General features: G+C 42.6%; 1 protein-coding gene across 2 annotated transcripts in view; it reads right to left on the bottom strand.

Annotated features, from left to right (window-relative positions):
- Positions 1 to 15,791, bottom strand: part of lrsam1 (leucine rich repeat and sterile alpha motif containing 1) — an 18,011-nt gene extending 2,220 nt beyond the window's left edge. Inside the window, exons 1-23 of one of the 2 annotated variants that reach the window (XM_069721953.1) lie at positions 15,649 to 15,791; positions 14,929 to 14,985; positions 14,383 to 14,427; positions 13,337 to 13,414; positions 10,866 to 10,934; positions 10,700 to 10,784; positions 10,493 to 10,614; positions 10,315 to 10,405; positions 9,834 to 9,940; positions 9,679 to 9,708; positions 8,446 to 8,568; positions 7,440 to 7,579; positions 7,276 to 7,320; positions 6,233 to 6,303; positions 5,500 to 5,599; positions 4,672 to 4,759; positions 4,483 to 4,557; positions 4,002 to 4,082; positions 2,968 to 3,063; positions 2,135 to 2,233; positions 1,928 to 2,059; positions 1,195 to 1,261; positions 737 to 960 (exon numbers count right to left, since the gene is read on the bottom strand). In XM_069721953.1, coding sequence (XP_069578054.1) covers positions 737 to 960; positions 1,195 to 1,261; positions 1,928 to 2,059; positions 2,135 to 2,233; positions 2,968 to 3,063; positions 4,002 to 4,082; positions 4,483 to 4,557; positions 4,672 to 4,759; positions 5,500 to 5,599; positions 6,233 to 6,303; positions 7,276 to 7,320; positions 7,440 to 7,579; positions 8,446 to 8,568; positions 9,679 to 9,708; positions 9,834 to 9,940; positions 10,315 to 10,405; positions 10,493 to 10,614; positions 10,700 to 10,784; positions 10,866 to 10,934; positions 13,337 to 13,414; positions 14,383 to 14,427; positions 14,929 to 14,985; positions 15,649 to 15,720 — 2,097 coding nt within the window. In that variant the 5' untranslated portion in view covers positions 15,721 to 15,791. The remainder of the gene's footprint in view (positions 1 to 736; positions 961 to 1,194; positions 1,262 to 1,927; positions 2,060 to 2,134; positions 2,234 to 2,967; positions 3,064 to 4,001; positions 4,083 to 4,482; positions 4,558 to 4,671; positions 4,760 to 5,499; positions 5,600 to 6,232; positions 6,304 to 7,275; positions 7,321 to 7,439; positions 7,580 to 8,445; positions 8,569 to 9,678; positions 9,709 to 9,833; positions 9,941 to 10,314; positions 10,406 to 10,492; positions 10,615 to 10,699; positions 10,785 to 10,865; positions 10,935 to 13,336; positions 13,415 to 14,382; positions 14,428 to 14,928; positions 14,986 to 15,648) is intronic. The other variant, XM_069721954.1, reaches the window with a different exon arrangement.
- Positions 15,792 to 15,926: the final 135 nt, after the last annotated feature.

Below are 15,926 nucleotides of genomic sequence, written 5' to 3'. Positions count from 1 at the left end.
CAGCGCCCTCTTCTATCAGCCTACACTGTATTTGATAGCATTTAGCAAATTAGCATCAAATTAGCTATTAGCACTTCCTCTTTACAATAAACCCATCGATATGAACACAGTTACTATTATATTGCTTTGATAATGATACAAATATTCAAAGACGGTTTATTCTTAGGGAAGTTCTGCCGGGACGTATTCAATCTGTGATCTAAGTAGATTTAAAGACATTTATCCGACGTGGACTTTTGAAATAATGTCCCCTTCAGAAAGTGTAAATGTGTTGTAGAGCTGGAACGTGTCCAGCTACCTTCAGTAATAACCTGCAGTTACTGCCGAAGCCAAGAAGCATGTAGTTAACTGCAGTTTGTTAAAGGAGGTTTAGAATGAAGATGGAAATGATAATAAAGTAATTACATGTGCACAAATCCCCATGTGTATGTGTCTGTATGTTAGTGGACGATATCTACCGGAACCAACAGCCTGTGAAGCTTCAACACCTGTATCTTTCTTTATAATTGGATGTAGACTGCTTTGTTTGGTTTGTATTTGTGACAGCGATCAGCCGGCTGCTGATGAAAGTAGCCGGTACAAACACAACCGGACCTGGGTCAGAACCTCGGGACACACCGGTGCTTCACATCGGGACATTTAGAGTCATAAAAACATTACACCTACAAGTTTTACAAAGAAGCAGCTTTCCGTTGCAGTATTGATTATTAATAAGACTACGAAGGCGTTTCTTTACCCCGGTTTCCATGCAGACCACACACTCCGAGCTCCCTGGTCCCTCCATGGGGGCGGGGGCCGAGGGGGTGACGGGGGTCCCCGGGGTGAGCGGTGAGCTAGGCATCTGGATGCTCGAGGTGCTGGGAAGAAATAAAGGGGAGAAGGGGGAGGAGGAGGGGGGAGCTGTCGGGCAAACCTCTGCTTCTTCCTCCTGCTGCTGCTCGACAGTGTTACAAGCTGCTGCTGGAGGGACGGACAGACGGACAGACCGACAGACAGACGGACAGACGGACGGACAGATGGACAGTCAGACAGACGGACGAGTCATCAACATGTGATGTTTAAAAAAATCTGTGAAACAATATGGGATCATGTTTGATGAGACTGTGATCAGTGTGGAAACAGATGATTTCTTTGCCCAACAATTAGTCAGTGTGAACAACATATTCTAATAATGTTGAGTTGTGTGTAACGTACCTTCAGGCTGGCGTCTCTGGGCCCAGTTCAGAAGAGCTTTCTGAATCCCCACTTCATTAATGCTAAGCTGAAAGCAGAGAAATCAAGAAAGTTGAGTATTCTGCATGTTTATTAATTAGTTCAACATGCACTCATTATTTTTGAAACAAGTTGCGAACAAAACTAGGAAATTCTGTCACCTTTGAAGCAGACAGCAACAACATGCACAGTTTTAGCTGTGCTGTGGTCTTCACTACCTCATGAGCAGAATATTACAGCATTGTCATAACAAACAGCTTCCTGCTACAAGCCAGCAAACAATGAGCTGAAACATAGAGCTGAGGGGAAGCAGGCATTTGATCCTATGTTGTTATAAAAAGATAATTTTGCTGCAATAAAAGTCACTTTAACCTGGAAACAGCTTCCCCAGCTCCTGCGGGATTTGTCAGTTTCTACGGACTAATAATGGCAAAATAAAATGACTTTGTCTGAAGAGAACACATCCGACATGAACATTAAATAATGAAGTGAAATAAAGAGCAACCCTGATTATCAGGATAGTTTTTCACTGTTCTAACAGTTTCATGATGGACATTTTAACTCCTGATCATGACCGAGTGCTGATGATGTGATTGTGATGACAGCGGAGGCAGAGCTCTTCTCTGTGGTGATCTCTGATGTTGAAACTGGAGGTCACATTGTTGTTGATCTCAAAGTGAAAACTGATAGAAATGTGGTAGCGATGATGTCACACCTTCTTCAGGTCGGAGGAGTTCATGTGGCGAAGAGCCTTCGTTGTCACTCGATGATGAGCCAGAACGGGCAGGTAGTGCTGAGCGGACAGTTTGCACAGCAGGTTGACTAACTCCTTCTCAACGCCTGCTTCCTGCAGGTTAAAACACAACACTTAGTTTCCAGATGTTTGTGTGTCCGTCCTGCTCTGATCTGCTCTGTACTCTACCTGCATGCGCAGTAACAGCGGCTTGGTGTCCAACAGCCTCTGGTACTGGATCATCCAGTAGTTCTGCTGGTTGGTCTCAGATTTCTTCTCCATCTCCACCTGAAAAACATCAAGTGATTCTCTATTTAATCCCAGAATAAGAAAGACAGCAAAGGAGATGAGGACTTTTTTTTCACCAAGTTTCAGGCGCAGATCAAGATGAACCTGCTGATCAGTCAGTCTTACTAAAACTCTTTCTGAGCAGTTTTCTTTTGATAAATCCTGCACGAAGGCTCAGCCATTGTCGTCATTTCTCACACTTTGTGGCTGTGCTTTTATTTCATTTCACTTCCTTTAAATGAACCTCTCAACTGTATTTGGTAGCACCTGTGTTCAACAGTTATGCTGACTTGTGGGTGCATATCATTGTAATTATCTTTCCAGGACAGGAACTTGTTCACACACTAAATTCTCACTTACAAGATAATATCCATAAACCAGACTCTACGCACGTCAACATTCATAAGCATAAATAGCTAATAAGTGAGGCCCACATCTCAAAGTGATGTCATCTTTTCTGGTAAATTATGGGACACCAAATCATATTTATGAGGTACAGTTTGCAAAATCTTTGTAAAGCTGTAAGTGCAAGACACTTCTGTAATTTCTAAATTCAGTTGAGTAAATGGAACTCTTCAATTAAGTCTCACTAAGTTTATTTAACCAAAACAAAATGTAGTCAGTACAATTCCATTTTGAAGTAAACCTGACATGAAGAAAGGAGGTAAATATAACTTAAAGCAGCAGTTCTAATATTAGACATTGACACAGTGAGCGCTGATCTGCATCCTCACCAGAACTTCTCGCAGCTCCTGCTCCCTCTGCTGCTTCTGCTTCAGCAGCTGCTGCAGTAAGTCGCTGAGAGCTGTGCGCTGGTCCACCAGAACCTCCTGCACACAGAAGCAGTGACAGTAGACACTCGTCAGAAGACTGATCATCAAACAAGGAGAGGAGGGAGCAACAGCACAGAGTCTGTTAATGTCCTTTAACTCAAAGCAAAGCAAATCTGTAGAACTGCCTTCTTTCAACTACACAATATTATGAAAATCAGGAACTTCCTGTCAGACTGAAAAACTATTCAATGCATTTGTCACTTCAGACCAGACTGAAGTTATTCCTTGTAAGTCTTTAAAAATCAGGATGTCCCAGTAACTGTGAAAAGCCTCCAGTTGATCCAACGTGCTGCAGAGAGAATGCTGATGGATGCAGATAGAGATCATATTTCTACAATATTAGCTTCTTCAATATTCAGAGAAATAGAAATTAAAATCATTCTCCTCACATACAAACCCCTAAAGACCAAACTCCATCATGTCTGAAAGACCTCATATCCCTCCCCTCCCCCCAGAAATATTGAAGACCTTTGCAAATGAAATAAAAGCGCTTTAACACTATCCGAGACCTTTTGAGGGACTGAATTCAATGCTTTTCAAGACTTTTTATGATGTGCAGAAACCAGTACGTTCACTTCTTGACCTGTGCAGTGGAGATCAATCATCATCAAAGAAAGATGGAGGGAAAAAGACAGTAGTGTTCAAGTGGTTATTTAGATCAATAAATTATTTTTCAGTTCTGTTTTTTACAAAATAATGTTTACTTAAGTACAGTTCTTAGATACTTTACCCACCATATCGCTCAATTCAATTCATGTTTAATGTGCTTTCTATCCGATTTATTTCCTTGAATCTCGGTGTGTACAATGTTTAATTGTTGCCATGGAGCAATAACATGGAAAAATTCAAAAGAAATGATAAACTAACAAACGGGAAGAAGAAAAAAAAAATCTAGTAAATGTAGGACAGCAAAGAAAGGAAGCAGTGACACCCACCTGCATGTTCTCAGCATCCAGATTGCGTCTTTTAATCTCCAGTTTAGTCAGCTGCATTAATTCACCTTCTATGAGCTTGATCTGGGGACAGTGGAGAAGCAGACATGAAGCGAGCAGGCAGAGGGGACATGCTGCTTAATGCTGAGCCAGGGAAACACTGAGGATGAGTGGGTGGAATGGACTTCTGTCTTGTGACAGTACTACACAGGGTACCACTGGATACCTGGAAAATAGTACAAATCTGTACACTGACATCTTAGTTAGCGTGGGTAAAGATGAGTTAGATAATGAGCAGGCTGTGGGGAAAAATAAGAGAAAGAAAAATGGCAATGCCATGTGATCGCAGTGATTCTCTACCAGGATCATTTTCTCCATCCACACAGTGACAGCGATTTGATTAAACCTTTAGCTGAGTTTTTATTGGCCGAGGAACCAGGCTGTTAACACAACACTGTTGACTGCACCAACCCGCTCCACCGACCTGGTTGCGGATGTATCCATGAACAGCATCTTTCTGCAGCTGCAGCGCCTGGAACGCTGCTTTCTGCATCTCCTCCTGCAGACAACAATCACAGGAAACACCAGGTCACCGAGCCTGGCTGCTTCAAAAAAGGTGTGATTTCTCCACCGAGCTCTCATGACTATGAAGTTATTCCCAGGCACCACATACCTCCTGTAAGATATGAGCAATGGCTTTAGATTTGTCCAAAACTTGGAGGGACAGCATATTGTCAAACCTCCTGTCCAGGTTCTCCATACTGTTACAGGACAAGGGAGAAGAGAAGACATATTTTCATTTGTTAGGTGACCAGGTGAGCTGCTGTGATCAGGTGAGCTGCTGTGATCAGGTGAGCTGCTGTGACCAGGTGAGCTGCTGTGATCAGGTGTGCTGCTGTGACCAGGTGAGCTGCTGTGATCAGGTGAGCTGCTGTGATCAGGTGAGCTGCTGTGACCAGGTGAGCTGCTGTGATCAGGTGTGCTGCTGTGACCAGGTGAGCTGCTGTGATCAGGTGAGCTGCTGTGATCAGGTGAGCTGCTGTGATCAGGTGAGCTGCTGTGACCAGGTGAGCTGCTGTGATCAGGTGAGCTGCTGTGATCAGGTGTGCTGCTGTGATCAGGTGTGCTGCTGTGATCAGGTGAGCTGCTGTGATCAGGTGAGCTGCTGTGATCAGGTGAGCTGCTGTGATCAGGTGAGCTGCTGTGATCAGGTGTGCTGCTGTGATCAGGTGAGCTGCTGTGATCAGGTGTGCTGCTGTGACCAGGTGAGCTGCTGTGACCAGGTGTGCTGCTGTGCTGTGATCAGGTGTGCTGCTGTGATCAGGTGTGCTGCTGTGATCAGGTGAGCTGCTGTGATCAGGTGAGCTGCTGTGACCAGGTGTGCTGCTGTGATCAGGTGAGCTGCTGTGATCAGGTGAGCTGCTGTGACCAGGTGTGCTGCTGTGATCAGGTGAGCTGCTATGACCAGGTGTCTGTGTATTAGTGGGAGGGAGTGTTTGACCTCCTGCAGGCCTCGGAGACCAGGCTTCGTCTGCGACAGTCGCTGGCCTCCTGGAGGAGGATCATTGTGCAGCTGTCCGACAGCATCGTCTGCATGGCCGCTAAAAACACGGAGGGAAGAAACGTGGAGAAAGAAAACAAGAAAAGGAGAATATTGTTTGTGAGGGAAGGACAAGGAAAGAAGACAATGAAATAAAAAGATAACATTTAAGGCAGCGTCTGACTCATGTTGGATGTTTTTAAGTGAACAACGATATCAGTATTTGAGAATGAAAAAAGTGTAAATAAGATATTCATTCCTAAACATAAATACATATTATAAAAACTGAAACGTGTATTCTTTGGAATAAATAACAATTACGAGTATTTAAAGTACTAACGAATCAAGCTGTCTCTTATTTTAATTTAAGTGATTGAGTCCTGATTTAAAGCAAGTTTTGATGAATTCATGATTGAGCACATGCACAGGTAAATCCATTTATGGATTTGTGAAAAGTGATAGCAGCATAGAGAAACAAGTAGTGACGTTTTACTGTGCCGATAGTATATGATCGTTCTACTGTTTACTGTGGAGACACAAAAGAATGCCACAGAGGCTTGCAGAGCTGAATGAACAACTGGAAGTGATGGGCATCAAAAGCAGAGAACATATAACGTTTTTGGAGAAATCAAATACAAAAAGAATAAAATATTGTTAAACAACCTGTGTACCTGGTGTATGCAGACAGACGTACCTGCCACCTCCCTCTTCCTCAGTGAACTGGCCTCTTCCTGTGTGATGGCAGTCAGATGCTCCATACGGATCCTGAAGCAGAAATCAATGCTCAATAAACATGAACTGTGGTGCCAGACAGCTGAAAATCCTGGTAAACTGTAAAAACATCATTTGAATAAATGTCAAGATTCTTATATAAATCAGTTCAATAAATTATCATTAGTGTATTGTACATAATCTACATGCATGGAAATGTATTTGTGCCATAAAGTGTAAAAGTTGAACATTTCCTCCGGCTCCATAGACTCCCATTCAACTTCTCTCATCAAATCCAAAGTGAATAAAATGTGTCCATCAGTTATCTCGGTGTTGTTAGCTAAAGTCACTCCTTCTTATTAGTTTTCTGGAGGTCCATCTGAAAATAATCCCTCATTCATTAGAAAAGAAGATTCAAGGTGCAGTCAGGTTACAGCTATCGGTGGGTGGGACGTAGTATCGTCAGGTTTCCAATCAGATCAGTCAGATCCACCGCTGGCTCCTCCCCCACCTTGTCCAAATATGGTCACTACCAGCTCCTAACAGTTGGGGACTAGCAAGATGGAGCTGGCCAAATTCCAAACTCGAGTCTGCATGACGGCCATTCAAACATCAACGGGTGACGTCACTGTTAGTTGCCGCTAGATATCCTCCCACCTAAATACTTCACCACTGGCTATGATGGGTACATGACATTACAGCCAGTCTGGATGGGAGGACTCAGTTTTAAAGTACTACGATCTGCGAGTGATGCATTTGCCTTGGCTTAGAAAAATTACATTACAGAATGGATTTTTTTCCGTTTCTACTGTTCTTCTCCGTAATGTGTTTAAGGCGTCTTGTCAGTATGTTTTCATTTTCCTTCCCCTGGAAGCCCTTTGTGTGCTTCTTCCTTGGAAAATGTTCTACAAACAGGCTGAATCTGCTAAGTGGAAATCAATTGGATGAGTGATGAGTGGTGGAGGCCCCGTATCTCTTCTGCTGTAACAGATCTGGATGTTATGGATCTGTAGTCTCTCCACTCACCGATCTTCCTCCATGGCCTGGAGAAACTCTGCACTCTTTTTCTGCCTAAAGAGATCCAAATAAAAACACAGCAGTTAGCAGAAACTCATCTGCATGTACACAGTGTGGTTAAACCATCTAAATCACTCTTTACAAGCCAACACAGCCTCCTCCTCCAGCCCCACCTGTTGTTGGCCATCAGCATGTTGCTGACGCGACTGCTAATGTTGTCTTCAGCTTGTCGGACTTTCTCCAGCACCAGAAGCCTCTCGGCCTCCTGGGCCCTCTGCCACTGAGTGACGCCCAGCTCCACTCGTTCCTGCTCCTGAACATCACACAGACTCCACACTCTCACGTCTGTGATGTCACAATACACAGATACATTAAATGTTCTCATAAGCATTAAAAATGGGCTTTTTGAGGAATCCTGAATGCCATTAAACCGTTACGCAGTCAGAGCAGAGCAGAGATATACAGTGTACGCAGACACAGCTTCAAGCAGTAGACTGTATATTTACTGTACACATTAAGTGGTTGTCTGTCTGTTGTTTCTGTCTGTCTGTGATGGACAGGCAACTTCTAGACTTCACATACTGTACAGTACTGTGGAAAAGTTTTAGGCACTTTATATGTTTACAATTTTTATACAATAACATTTAATTATTCCATTATGACAAATATAAAAGATAAAAGAGAAATGAAACTACTAGAAGTAAAAATAGAATAGTATCACAATAAAAGTGTGCGTAGATGTGAGCTGTGTCTTTCATTGTGGAGCTGAGACAGAATAATAACTGAAACAGGAGAAGTTTCATCTTATAGCAATAAAGTAGAGATCACACTTGGTTCAGAGGATGTTAAACTCTGCGCCCTGTCAGCATCAAGCCTACTATTTGGTGAACATCTATAAAAAGGATTCCAGATTAGGCTCCATTCAACACTGAACGTGTAGCCGTGCTAGCAGAGTGATGTGGGAAGTCCCTTCAGCTCACAGCTGATTTCTTGAAAGACAACATATGTAGATCAGTTAAACTCCAAACCATGAACTGTGAGCAAGGAGGATTTCTAGGAATCTAAATGCAACGTTATCAGGTGATACGAATCCCATTTCAGTGGGAAGTTGTAGACTTATCAAACATGCAATAAAATCGTGGGTCATAAAGTAAAAGAGCGAGTGAGGGACTGGTGTACCTGTCGGACCGAGTTGAGGATGTTTTCCTTGTGGGAGTTGTTCATGAGTAGAAGCTGGGTGTGCTCCTTCTGCTTCTGCTCCAGCTGCCACTCGAAGGCCAACTTCTCCTGCTGCTTCTGCTCCTAAAGGACGGACGTACAAGGAAGAGGCTGTGAAGGTACGAGGGGCGATCAAATATGTCCGAAGCAGTTCCTGTTGTGCACGAACGGAGCGCAGCGTAGCGCTGAGCAGTGGAGCAGAGGCCAGGAACAACTGTTCATAACAGCATCACATGGGACTTTGTGTGACCTCAGCTGCAGGCACATTGGGATTTTAATCATGAACCCACACCCTGAGAACAGAAAGCAGTCGCAGGGAGCCAATCTGGCGAGTAGGGTTGGTGAGGAAAAACTGCTGAGCGGGCACGTTGTCATGTTGGACAATATAAGTGGCATTTGGCCACAGTTCAGGTTGTTTGCATCGAAGGTTTCCCTCAAACATCACAGTACAACTCTGTGTTGACAGTCTGAGCCTGAAGAGCGAATTCACACTACACAACCCTGCCAATGTTGATGAAAGCCACCTGGTTGCTGCTGACATGACGCACCTTCCTCGGTCTTGGAAAACAAATTTCACTGAAAACCCCTCCCCCTTCCTACTAATACTTAGTTATAGGTTCTCACACACACACACACACACACACACACACACACACACACACACACACACACACACACACACACACACACACACACACACACACACACACACACACACACACACACACACACGTTGAGGTTGGCGCTATCGGTCTGCAGTGCAAAAATTATTTAAACTTGTAAGATAAAGACTAATATCAATGTAAAAGACAAACGATATGGAAGAAAATAAAAGGATGAGTCTGAATAAAAAAAAAAACTATATTTTATGCTTCATCTGCAGATTCACAACCCTAAAAGTAAAAAAAAATAAAAAATGAGTAAAGTAAACTGTTTGGTACGATTTACTAAATCCTTTTTGCTCCCTGCTGTTTCTGCTGTGGGAAACTACACTGATGAGAGTGAACTGAAACACACGAGTTCATTTGTGGGCAAAACAATGAGCTAATAGATGGATGTGGGTTTGTCATTGTGAACAACCAGTTTCACATTACACATAACATTATATATAAAAAAAAAAGTTTGACTTGTGCAGCTTTAAGTACAAAAGTCAGAGAGAGTTAAGAGTTAATGGTGTTTGATGGAGTCACAAACCTTTCTCTTCTCGTAGTCACTGAATTTGCTCTGCAACAGAAAGTGAGGAAAGGTTAAATAAGGCTTTCATTGTCTTCAACAGAAACCAATAAATATAGTGAAAGTAACATTTAAACAAACAGCGCTCTCCACTCTGTGTTTGACATGTGCTGTACCTGCCACGCCTCATCCAAGCCGTCCAAGCTGTCTGAGCTCTGGGCACAGTCGCTCTCCAGCACCGGCAACAGATACTGAGACGGCGGGCAGTACTCCTCTCCCAACTCTGAAAAGCATCATCAAATAAGATAATCCAATAATATTGTCCACTGAACTGGGTGGACATTCTTCCTCATTACAGTGCCCGTGGCCGGAGCAGATGATTCCCATCATCCATCTCCTCAAATGGATTTAACCTCAAAAATCCCTTTAATGTCTTGAAAGTGTGATTTGTCAAAATGAAATTCCCTTTCTATGTACAGCAGGGGGCGTTAGTGAGTACCTTGTAGTGTCATTCTGGTCCATGGTCATGCACAGTTGGGTAGGATGCAACTAATTGTACATCTGGTACCAAAAGTCCCGTCCTGGAAGACGGACTGAGGCGAGCGTGAGCCGCTGGACTCAGTTCTGGATAAAGAGAGTGAGCAAAACAAACCGTACCGGAGCACAAGAAGCGCTGGATGCTCTCGGTTCCTTCTGTGGACACGGACGCGGGCGGGTAGGACATCATGGCAGCATCAAGAGTGAAGCTCTGTCACGGCACACACATGGTTTATATTAATGACAACTCAGTGTCTGGAGCCGTCCTGTATTTGTGGGAGTTAAACCCAGGACTCACCTCTAAGGTGCGGATGTAGGCCAGAGATTTGGGAAGCTGCAGGATTTTGTTGTCGCTCAGATCCAGGGTGCGCAAACTGCTCAAAGAACCGACGGAGGAGGGCAGCTCACTGAGACAGTTCCCTGTTAGAGATACAGCAACGGGAAAAACATAAGCAACAGCATCTGACCTGCACTTCTCTGACCTGCAGACAAACAGGCATCATACCCTTCAGACTGAGAGTCTGCAGGAGGTGCAGACTCCCGATGGACTCCGGCAGGGCCTTCAAACAGTTCTTCTCCACGTTCAGAATCTAAAATGGTCACATGAAGATGTTGAGTGCATCCATTCCCCCTCAGCTCCTCTACATCTGGAGTGGAGCTCAATGATTCACCTGCAGAGCCACCAGCTTCCCGATGTCCTCTGGGAGCGAGCTGAGTCTGTTCTCATGCAGGTCCAGAACCTGTGCAAGTAGATGGTCATGTGTACTTTAGTGATGAAGTGGAGGTCAGACACTTTTCAGAAGCACACTAATAATATTTAGTAATAGTAATAGTAATAGTAATATTATCAAATTGTGGCCCTGCTAATTTGACCGGATTGAAAGTTTCTGTGCAAAACTGATGATTTGAACTCTTTTAAAAGCAACAAAACCTCAACACGAAACATGAGAAGCAATTTAGAACATGAAGGAGTTTCTCACCATCAGTCCAATAAATCCAATAAATCATTTGTGTTACAACTTAGGTTACAAACAGAACTTTAACTATTCATGCAAGTGGCAGTTTAATTTGTAAGTCAGTCTTTCCTCCCAGCGGGCTCATCGGTTCATTTTAGTAGAACAGACTTGAAACTTGCTCAACGTTGCTGCTGCACCATGAAACACAGGTCTGGAGTTCTCTTCATGTTTACAGAGTTTCATCATTCAGATGCCACATAGATTGTATTCAGAGACTAAAAGTTATTTTGTTGGTATAAATGCAGCTGACAGTTGTAACTACATGACAGCACATAAACGCACTATTCTTCTAGGTGATGTGCCACTAGGTCATCTCCCCTTGGAGGATCAGAGCTGGAAAGTCTAGAAACATTATTATAAAAAATAAAAAAAGGGTCTACAGACCAATTTACAAGCTGACGTTTATTTCTAAAATCTTTGAAAAAGTTGTTGCAAATCAACTTTGTGATCATTTACAAAGGAATGATCTGTTTGAAGATGTTCAGTCTTTAGAGTTCATCATAGCACAGAAACAGCTCTGGTGAAAGTTACTAAGAACCTTTTATTAGCCTCAGATAATGGACTCGTCTCTGTACTTGTTCTTCTGGACCTCAGTGCTGCTTTTGATCATACGATCTTATTACAGAGATTAGAAGACGTTACGAGGATTAAAGGAACTGCATTAGACTGGTTCAAATCCTACTTATCAGATAGATTCCAGTTTGTCCATGTCAACAATGAGTCTTCCAGACAAACAAGAGTTAGTTATGGAGTTCCACAAGGCTCAGTGTTAGGCCCAATACTTTTTACTTTGTACATGCTTCCATTAGGAGGTGAATTTAAAATTCTCTTGATGACTTACAAAGCTCTACATGACCAGGCTCCATCATATCTTAGAGATCTTATAGAACCATATAATCCTAGCAGAGCACTTCGCTCTCAGTACACTGGTCTACTTGTGGTTCCTAGAGTTTCCAGAAGTAGAATGGGAGGCGGAGCTTCAGTTTTCAGGCTCCTCCCCTGTGGAACCAGCTCCCAGTTTGTGTTGGAGGGGCAGAAACCCTCTCTAGCTTTAAGATTAGACTCAAAACGTTCCTTCTTGATAAAGCCTATAGTTAGGGCTGGCTCAGGTAGACCTGAACCAACCCTTAGTTATGCTGTTATAGGCCGAGGCTGCTGGGGGACCTCGTTACATGCTGAGCTTCTTTTCTTTCCTCCTACTCTTTAACTGACTCATACCTCACCATCTTCTTCTCTCCTATAGTTTCTTCTTATTATCTGTTGTCTCCATTCAGTTCCTTCACTCGTGTAGTTTCTGTTCTTTCTTTTCCAGATGTCCCGTCATGGAGCTGCATGTCTCTGCTCTGCGCTTGTCGTCTCCACCAACAGTTCTTCTCTTGTATCTCTATGCTGTCCTTTTCTCTCTCTGCTCTCCTCTCACCTCAACCGGTCGAGGCAGATGGCCGCCCACCTCTGAGCCTGGTTCTGTTAACAGATGCTCCGCCCACCTCTGATCCTGGTTCTGTTAACAGAAGCTCCGCCCACCTCTGGTTCTGGTTCTGTTAACAGATGCTCCGCCCACCTCTGGTTCTGGTTCTGGTTCTGTTGGAGGTTTCTTCCTGTTAAAGGAAGTTTTTCTTCCCTCTGTTGGAGGTTTTTCTCCCTTAAAGAGGAGTTTTTCCCTCCTAGCTTATGTGGGAATTGTTGAATTGTTGGTTTCTCTGTATAATATTGTAAAGTTCTGCTGTAAAGACTTTAATGTGTTAAGTACCATGAAATAACCTGTGTTGTGATTTGGTGCTACAGAAATAAAATTGAATTGAATTGAATTGAATTGAATTGAAAGACAAACCTAACAAAAGCATATAAAATGAGTCACTAGGTCACAGCTGTGGAGATGCAGCAGGCTTGATGAACTGCAGGTGATGGTGTGTTGGATGAGGGTTGAACAAGCGACAGCATGTCAAGTACATTTTCAGCACAAACTTCACTTTGATTGTGCAAACATGCAGATTTTAAATGTGTTCTCGTTACCTGCTAAAGGAACTTTGGTCTGTATAACTGTATGTATATAATCTTTTCAAATCCTAAAGTGCTACTTTATAATTTTTACAGACACTTCAAGTGTCCCATTGGTTGTTGTTTACCTTTAAAGTGGCGAGGGTACTGAGGTCACATCCTTTGGGCAGCAGGTGTCTCAGCTCATTGCTGTGGAGGATAAGTACCTGAAGGAGACCGAGGACGTTCAGTGAAGGACATGAGCAGCTGCATGCAGGGAATCAGGAACTATTCACTTCACACGTTCTACATTTCATCTTAAATGGATAGATTTTCTATTTTTTTCCCCCTTCAATCTTCACTCAGTAACCCATAATGGCAAGATGAAATCCTGTTTTTTGAAAAGTTTGCCGATGTATTCAACGTCAAAACCTGAAATCTTTCATTTACAAAACTATATGGAGCCTTAACCCAGTATGAATCAGGTCGTGGCTGTCCGGATCTTTGCTGGATGTCATTCTAACACTCATTTCCTATCAGTTTCCACCGCCACTGTCAGGTAAAGGCATAAGATGCCCATAAAAATCATCTCTAAAATGATTCAAACGTGATGTCCAAAAGACAGGCAAGACTTTAGTTAATAAAACAATGTCATTTATTCCCAATTGGCCCCAAGCGCACATTTTTTCTAACTGCTTAGTCAGTCGGAGATTATCTCACCATCATTGTTCTGATTCTAGAAAATCTCCCCTCAACACATATACGAGAAGATTTCTTTACTAACAGCATTCGGTGGTGACATAAGTGGAACAACATGAGATGCATGAGATGCATTTTTTCCAATGATGTCTCGACCGATGTGAAAAATCTTGCAAGTATTATCATAACAGGTGATGGAAGAACTGGATCTGAAAATTTACTGTTCTAATGAAAGCTAACCAGATGTACCTGATCAAAGCTTGGAGCGTTACATTAAAAGACTCTGAATACTTTTGGTAATGCAAGATTTCAGCTTTTGACTTTTAATAAATTTGTAAAACTTAAATGTACTGTAGGTTTACAGCAGAAATGGCAGTTTTATCCATAAATCTACAAACACAACACAGTAAAGTGTGAAACAAGTAAAGGGACCTGAATATTTCTCAGTGTTGATTAAACACAGCAGCAACTTCAAAGCTCTATGTTGCATTCTTACCTTCTTATGAAGCACTTTGCAAATGGAAAAAGCACTCGAGGGAACCTGTGGAAGATCAGATGGTACAGTCTTATCTGGAGTATTAACTCATCACTACATTCTTTTAACACCATATATCCCTCATTCGTGTCATTTCCACATCTGAGGCCTCCACTGAAGCCCGAAGCTACAGCTAAGAGATGTGAGACGAGAGGAATCAAGTAAACACACGTTAGAGAATAAGAATCACTTCCTGTCGATCATCATCTGAGACGACGCCCATTTCAGAAGATGGAGCAGAGCTGGATCAGCTGTCTGTCGGTCGGTGGAGTTCTGTAGGAAGTTCTGTTGGAGTGTATATTTGACCACAGACCAATTGTTAGGTCATAATGGTGCACACTTACCAACAAGTTATTTATGGACACAGATATTTCAGAACAGTGGAAATAACTTTAAGTTAACTCATTAGTACATTTGGCTCAACTGAACCTGTTCTTAAACATACTAAAGGCTTTCAGATGTTTGACAGGAATCAGAGAAGTTCGCCTGCAGCCATGACATCATTACCTCTGAGAGCTCGCAGGTTGAGATGTCCAGGATGTCATCAGCTCCGGCTTCCTTCGACTGAGGAGGAATGAAGAAGTGTTACTAGACTGGTTTGGAATACATATTCTCTGTTTTATACAGGAAAGAAACATAATGTTATGTTCCCATTGAAAATACTTCCAGAGTTGGGGAGATGCATTTTTGATCAAAGATCCCCTCTAGACATGTTTTAAAATGTATATAATATAATATAATATAATATAATATAATATAATATAATATGCTTGGAACAATAATTTGTGTCTGATGTTTTTTTTTGTCATTGTCATTTACTCCTTCTCACTCATTAAAAAATACTAATCTATGAACATGCAGATATATTTCATTTTTTAAGTTTAACTGGAAGTTTTATGTTTCGACATAATACTTTAAGTTTCATTGAATCAGGATCGGCTTTGAAACTATTTGTGATGTCATAAATCATAATATAGGCCCCGCCCCTTAATATCCAATTTTCAGTGAGCACAGAGAAACTTTCCCCTCAGCTGACGAATGTGGGAACAGCCTTCCAGTTCGTAACGCTGCACAGTGAAGCGCAAACATTCAACGGTAGAAAGACATATTCATGAGTTGAAGGGGACTTAAATCAATAAAACAAATACAAAAATCACAGTAAAAAAAACAGCAGCAGCAATATGACAGAGGGGTGCCGTGACCCAGAGCAGCAGGAGGTCTTCTTACCCGGCACAGCTGATACTCCAGCCTCTTCTTGGAGTCCTCGCTGGGCTTCCTCTTCCTGAAGAACAGCGGCATCCCGACTCCTGCCTGTCCTGCTGTGTTTCTCTCCTCCTCCTCCTCCTCCTGCTCCTCCTGCTCCCCCCGCCCGGGCACTGGAAAAGTGCATAAGATAAGCATCGATCAGATGAAGCAACGTGACCTGAACTTGTATTGCAATAAACCATGAAGACTCCAAACTATGAAATGTTGAACTTATAGAACTTATCAAAACTGATTTATTG

The sequence above is a fragment of the Brachyistius frenatus genome, unplaced genomic scaffold (genome assembly GCF_029030835.1).
Source record: "Brachyistius frenatus isolate BFR_SWC_R1_liver_20210118 unplaced genomic scaffold, ASM2903083v1 Contig_279, whole genome shotgun sequence".
NCBI lineage: Eukaryota > Metazoa > Chordata > Actinopteri > Embiotocidae > Brachyistius > Brachyistius frenatus.
This window is presented reverse-complemented; position numbering and strand designations above follow the sequence as displayed.